Source organism: Cryptomeria japonica, chromosome 11, assembly GCF_030272615.1.
Source record: "Cryptomeria japonica chromosome 11, Sugi_1.0, whole genome shotgun sequence".
In the NCBI taxonomy this organism is placed as follows: domain Eukaryota; kingdom Viridiplantae; phylum Streptophyta; class Pinopsida; order Cupressales; family Cupressaceae; genus Cryptomeria; species Cryptomeria japonica.
In genome coordinates this window covers 255,714,207-255,721,157 of record NC_081415.1, presented here as the reverse complement: position 1 = coordinate 255,721,157, position 6,951 = coordinate 255,714,207, and the positions used below count along the sequence as shown (strand labels likewise).

The 6,951-nt window shown below is 33.1% G+C and overlaps 1 protein-coding gene across 1 annotated transcript; it reads right to left on the bottom strand.

Moving 5' to 3' along the window:
- Nucleotides 1–986: 986 nt before the first annotated feature.
- On the bottom strand, nt 987–2,372 carry LOC131069645 (late embryogenesis abundant protein 29). Its single transcript, XM_058005159.2, has 2 exons — nt 2,152–2,372; nt 987–1,454 (listed from the first exon to the last, which is right to left on the bottom strand). The coding sequence occupies exons 1-2, from the start codon at nt 2,281–2,283 to the stop codon at nt 1,170–1,172; spliced, it is 417 nt and encodes a 138-aa protein (XP_057861142.2). The 5' UTR covers nt 2,284–2,372; the 3' UTR covers nt 987–1,169.
- Between the last annotated feature and the right edge of the window lie 4,579 nt (nt 2,373–6,951).

Sequence of the window (6,951 nt, the reverse complement as noted above, 5' to 3'; positions counted from 1 at the left end):
GACAGAATTCCAAATGAAGTCTATGTATTAATATGTGGAACAAAAACTATAGTGAGACATGCCCAATTCAAACAATAGTAAGACCTAGACATAATGGATGTAATACTATAGTTGTAGTTATACATCCAATTCATAAGATGTTTCAAATACTATAGTTGTAGTTATACATCCATTATATCGATAGCCAATATGTTATTCTGACCATAAGTTAGTTCAGCATTTGAAATGGAATTTGTCCATCTCCATCAACACAATGATACCATATCTGAGCAATACATAAAACAAAGAATTATCTCATTCTCCAAACTCATTATTCTCTCCACCATGACAAGGCTGTTGTACCTGCTAATACAATAGAAAAACATACTTTGGCCTAGGAACCATTATTCCCACATCTTATATTAATTTTTTTTTAAGTCTTCTATTTTACTGAAAAAAAATTTAAATACAGAAATACGGCCGTCAAATTTCAGATCTAATTATAGGACTGCGATTCTTATCAAATTTCAGATCTAATTATAGGACTGTGATTCTTATCTGGGAATATTGAAGCTTCTATGCTTTAACAATTTAGTTGAAGCAATTTTTTAAAGTTCTCATTGAAGCTTTTAAACATAGGAGAGTTTGATCCTCAATAAAGAAAAAATCTAAAAATGAATACAAAGTTCTAAAGCAGTTTTTTTTGAGACTGATCATTTTATGATAAGGAGGAAGCTGATGTAAGCAAAGTTTGAAACGGTAGCTACTTTATTAAAATTGATCATGCAAACTCACACCTTTACTTAAAACAAGATTTTCAAATACCCAGTAAACTAAACTTCAACCCCAAATCCACAAACTCAATTGTTTTAATAATTGTTGGGCAGCCTCTGCAACTTCATTAATACTCTCTGTTGTGGGCTCCCAATTAAGAACAAAACACTAACTACAGAACTATAACATTAAGAATAAAGCACTGATGAACTAGCAATAAAAAAAACTCCATCTATACAGAACACAAACATCCACCATCTATTTTCAATAAGGATTAATACAATACAAAAAACTGTAGCAAGAAAAAGAATAGCATAAGGTTCCTACTGCAGCACTATCAGTCTATGACAGATCTGATAAAAATATCTTCTTATTCAACTGTTGAATAGTTTCCCAACAGTATTGTCTCCATTGCACTAGATATTTTCTTTAGCTTGTCTTCTGAATTCATCAGCAGTAGACCTTGCCTTTTCACCAATTTCCTGTGTTTTGGATTTTGCTTTCTCAGCTGCATCAGAGGCAACCTCCTTACTTTTCTGAGCTGCATCCTTCACCTTTTCCTTGCTTTCATAGGCTGTATCCTTCACTTTTTCTTTGCCCTGATATGCTGTATCCTTCAGTTTTTCCTTGGCACTCTCAGCAGTTTCCTTAACAGAATCCGTCACATTCCTAGTGCCATCACTAATTTCCTCCTTTGCATTCTGCAATACACCCAAAAATACCCATTCTAATCAGTTTAGTTTTCCTCTGTTCTATGTTGGGCAATCATATTTAAAGAACATATAATGCAGACAAAAATTGGGTTAAATGTAACAAAAACCCAAAACAATGTCATTATAAACAAATCTTCAAGCTCTAAAATTATAATCAATGAATCATACATAGAATAATAGTATCTCAAACTAGGGAAAAAACAAAGTTTTTAGTAAAAAGAATAAAAAAATTGTCCTTATAACAGTTTTGTTAAAGCTCTATGATCTTATGAATCACTGACTGTGATTAAACACATTGATTTTAAAGAAAATCTTTCAAATCATATGAATGATTTGATCAGAAATGTCAAGTAAAAACACACACAGAGATTGACTAAAACCATATACCCAGTTGAATACTACCTGGATTGTGAAGAACTAATGCACAACCTAGACTAAAAAACTATAAATTTGGTTCATTTCATGAGCTCTCTTTCAAATACTAGATAGATTGTGAAAAACTGATCCCCAACTCTTGTTAAAGCCTCTTCAGCCTGATAATCAGTCAGTATGAGATCCCAAAATACTAGATAGATTGTGAAAAACTGATCCCCAACTCTTGTTAAAGCCTCTTCAGCCTGATAATCAGTCAGTATGAGATCCCAAAAACATGATTATGTAAACAAACTAAATATAAAACTTATACCTCTGCAAGCTTGGTGAAACTGGTAGTAAAGAAAGCCAATGAATTTCTTTGGAACTCTGATCCTTTGGGGCACAGATACACACTTGACTTTGACATGCCCAAAACTGCATTTTTTGCTACAAAATTCGCCATGATAAGACTATTGTTTTTGTTTCAAACAAATTGAGAGAACGATCTGTTACAAATTGTTCAGTGGAAGAATGTGAGGTTTCTTTTTATGCAATGTAGAGGCTTATAAAAGTAGTTGTTGGATGGATATGGCCGACCTGAAGCAGTAAACACGTGGAAGTTCTGTGTTGTGCAACGTTGCAATTGCATGCAGAAGTATTAGATTAAAAGCCGAGAGTGGTGCCTTGGAGGTAGCGTGTCAGCTATCTGATCCAGTATTATATTTTAGTTCATGTTACAAGTAGAAGATGGTTATGATTCAGTAATGGTATTAGGTTTATAAGAGGCCACATGTTTCCTCCATCTAGAGCTGTCATAGAGAGGATAATAATGGCTAGTTCTAATTCAATATATTGGTATTCATCAATTCTTTTCACAGTGCCATTGAAATAATTCAGAAGTTAAATGACCCATAACCATAGTTTTTTTTACTACTCAATGAGAAAAATTTGTACATATATATTTTTAATAGATCTATATAAAATATATCCAGATAAAGTCATATTTATTGCACAGTTTGTTTTGCTCTCAAATACATCTAACAAAAGTTAATATACAAAACCACTTCAAGAATCACAAGACACACAAAATACATATATAGTGAGATTAGAGATAAGTCCCCAACAAAGTTGTCAATATGTAATGCCTAAGATTTGAAATGCAAAATAGAAATAAACAAGAACGCAAATTCCTATTCAAACTAAGCAAAATCTTTAGATAGAGCTCAACAAAATAGTGAAAACAACACAATAATATAACAAAATTTCTTGTTGAGGGTTCTAGATCCTTTCAAAATCTGATTGTAAAGGGTTCCAGGTCCCTTCAAAACTTGTTTTTCCTTTAATAAAAAACATAACCATTAAACTCAAAAAGTTACCAACGATTTCATTGTTGAAAGATTTGCTCCAGTGTGGATGGTCTTTTTCTTGAGGCAATGTGATTTGACACCTACTTAAGTGATGATGATTGATTAGGATTGAAATGGATAAGAAAGCCTAAATTTAGTTTTATATTGTTTTTACTTGTTATGAGATTTGGGGAAAAGTTGAATTTTCTTTTCTTGGTTTTTGGTAGGTGAATATGTGGTTTAAAATGATTGATAGCTTGTTAGATACAAAGCAAGGTGAGATGAACAAGATGGTTGATAAGCCCTACTGTCAAGAGACACCCCACTTTATCTTGGATCAAAGCATGTGTTATTTGCATAAGAAGAATATTGTGTGTGTGTAAGTACACCAAGATGTTAGCAATAAAGGAGGTTTTAAGTGACCACTTTTTTTTTTTCTAAAATTAGCTAAACTTAAACTTGAGGAGAAATTTGAGACTCATGCACTCTAAATTTGAAGATACCAAAAGAACATGAATTATAGTACTTTGAATGTAGTTTCTTAACTACTAAATTTTTTAAAAATGGATAAGATTAAGAGGATTAAGTGCTTTGTACACACAAAAGTGTTCATGTTTTTTTAGCAAAACATAATGTAGTGTCTGATGTGCACCCCTTAATTTTTTAAAATGCATTTATAATTTTAAAAAACCTATTGATAGGAATATAGTTAAGAGTGAGCACTAGAAGTTACATAATTTTTTTGTATTTTTTGTTGAGTATTTATGGTTAGAAATCCCATAAGAGATGTGAAATTATGGTGGTAATTTCACGAAGACCTAGTTTATAATGAGTAAACCTGATGATGAGCAAGTTGAGAAACAAGAATGTAAGGAAAAATCACATGAAAAGGAGAGAAATGAAGCTCCCAAATCTAAGGCTTGTTATCAAACGCTACGTACAAGCCAAAATACATGTGTTATTCACATATACATGTTATTTGAATTATAAATACGTACATGTTATTTGAATTATAAACATGTACATATTAATCTTACTAAGAAAAACATGTACGTGTTATTCTTATTAAGCATATCATGCATGTTTTTTTTTCTTATTAAGATTAACACGTAGGTGTTTTGCTTAGTAAATAGTTGTTTTATATCTATGTAAATTTATATATGTGTATGTATATATATGTAGATATGTATGTATATATACGTTATTTATGTATGTATGTATATATGTATAAATGTGTGTGTGTATGTATATATATGTGTGTGTATATAGGTATGTATCTGTATATGCATATGTATGTAGGTGTATGTATGTATATATATGTATATATATACATGCATATATACATGTATATGTGTGTGTGTGTGTGTGTGTGTGTGCGCGCACAAACACACACACACACACACACATATTTGAAAATTTGGGTTGTATTGTCATTGATTTCAAACTTGTCTAGTGTTGTCATTAATCATGCCACATTGTGTGTTAATGAAAAAGTGAAGAGGAAGTTGGAGTTGTTTAGTTGTGCGAATGTAGAACTTATAATTCAAAAATGACTATTTAGATGTTGTTATGTTTCCTGGTGGTGATGTTGAGTAAGTATGAGGTGCTTTTGGAAGGTAACAATAGTGAAAGTTGCAATAAGCAGGAAAGAGTATTTAAAGTCCTTATGGAAGAATACATAATGTTTCACATTCCTCTAGTTTTTTAAGATTATGACTTGTGGTTATAGACATAATGTCTACATCCTATGGATGTTGCACTATCAGGTTGTTAGGTCCATAGTTACTCAAATGGTGAAGATTGGTTGTTGCAATTGGCTGACAATGAGGCTGTATGTTAGGATTGGTCCGGGGAACGCTTTGCATGTTTCTCCACTATGTTGTTTGATGTGTTGTAGCTTGGAGGACATGTTCATTTGAATCATGCCATGTTCCAGTTTATATCTCTAGTGTCGGTTTGATCGACAAGTGAAGTTATGTTAGTCTATGGTTTGGTATGTTTAGTTGTGTTGGTCTCTGGCCAACTCAGTTAGTTTACCTTATTTGGATCATACTACTTTGGTCTGAATATGCATTAGAGGTTGAGTTAGAATGTTGATATGGGTCTTCTTGTAGCGTGTGTAGATGCTCATTGAGCAATTTTTCTTGAAAGATTATTTTTGGGTTGATTGTTTAACGAGCTTTATTGATTTTTTGCACATTATGTTGGACGCTAACTTCAGAGGATGTACTAGTGCAGTTCATTTGAATCAAATTTAAAAGACTTGTGATGTATTTGGGTCCCTTTTATCTCTTGGAATGGACCATATTGTGTATTATGGTGGCTGACTTTATGTATATTTTGCTGGGCATATGATAGAATTGATTATGTGTTGCACTGATGTTTTGTCATTGATGTCAACACTTATTGTTATGGTTGGTTACCAACTTCCGGTAGGTGGATTGGATTGGGTAGATAATCAGTTGATTGTCATCGAATATGTTTGTATGGATGGTTCATATGCTTCTGAAGTATGTTTTAGTCAGTTGGTATTGACTTGATGATCAAATTCTATCTTATGTTCTAGTAAGCTCGCTTTATTGATTCGGTAAGGGTTTTACTGATAGAGCTTTATTGAAGATCTTTGATGTTATGCATAAGTGGTCTTGGTGCAACTTCTAGAAGGGATTTAGGATGCCGATGGTGATTGTGTTCATGGCTTGTCTGATTGGTATCATTTCTTTGGCATGTGTGGATCTAATTTAGGTCCGGTGCTATCTAGGTTATGGACTGGTTTGCGTGAAACATGTTGGTGGATCCTCTGATGCACTTCCAGGATGTTTCATTGATTGAATGATATTTGTTTGGCCTTAGGTCGACATGTGTTATGATTTTATTTCAAGATTATGTAATGGATCTATTGTATTATCATTTGTGTGTCCAACCTAATTGGTTAGGTCCTGGGTTGGTATAAATGTATGTAAGATCTCATTGTAGATCATGTAGGATGGGCAAGGAGTGAATAATGTAATAATAATTTGTGTAGAGGATTTGGTCGATCATTGGTGATCGAGTTGGGTTTATGTAAGAGGTTTTAGACCTTCGGTATTGAGCTTAACCAGAATTGTATTCTGGCATGTTTGATGCTATCCCCGTCAGTTCTTCTTTCTAGATTGTAGTCCAAACATCTTGAGTTGGTTGACATCTCTATAGTCAGTGAGACTCCATTATAATGAGAAGTGTGCTCTAGGAAGTGTGTTCTCCTGCATGTGCAGGCCCCTATTGTAATCATATACTTGCTGCAGAAGTATCATTTGACTGTGGGTATAAAATGACCCTCATACCAAACACAAGTGGTCCGGAACATCAAAATATCATCATATAATTTTCTCTTTGTAGAGTATAAAATGACCCTCATACCAAACACAAGTGGTCTGGAACATCAAAATATCATCATAGACTTATACCAAACACAAGTGGTTCTTTTTGCCAGGAAGCATGAGATGAAGAAATATTATTGGGATGCACCTATTGCTACAGAAGAGAAGGATGTTTTGGAAGACAAAGAAGAGATAAATGTAGAAGAGAAGGAAAACGAAAAAGAACATAAGACACTTGCAAAGTATGTGTAGAAGAACCATTCAGAATATCAGATCATTCTTAAGGAAAAGGAAAATGAGTTCAAACAAGAAGAAGACTTGTTGAGACTAGTGTAAAATAATTTTTTGTTTTCTGTCTTAGGTGGAGCCAATTTTTTTTGCAAAAAATAACAAAGATGAAGGTTGGATGAAAGAAATGGAAGAGGA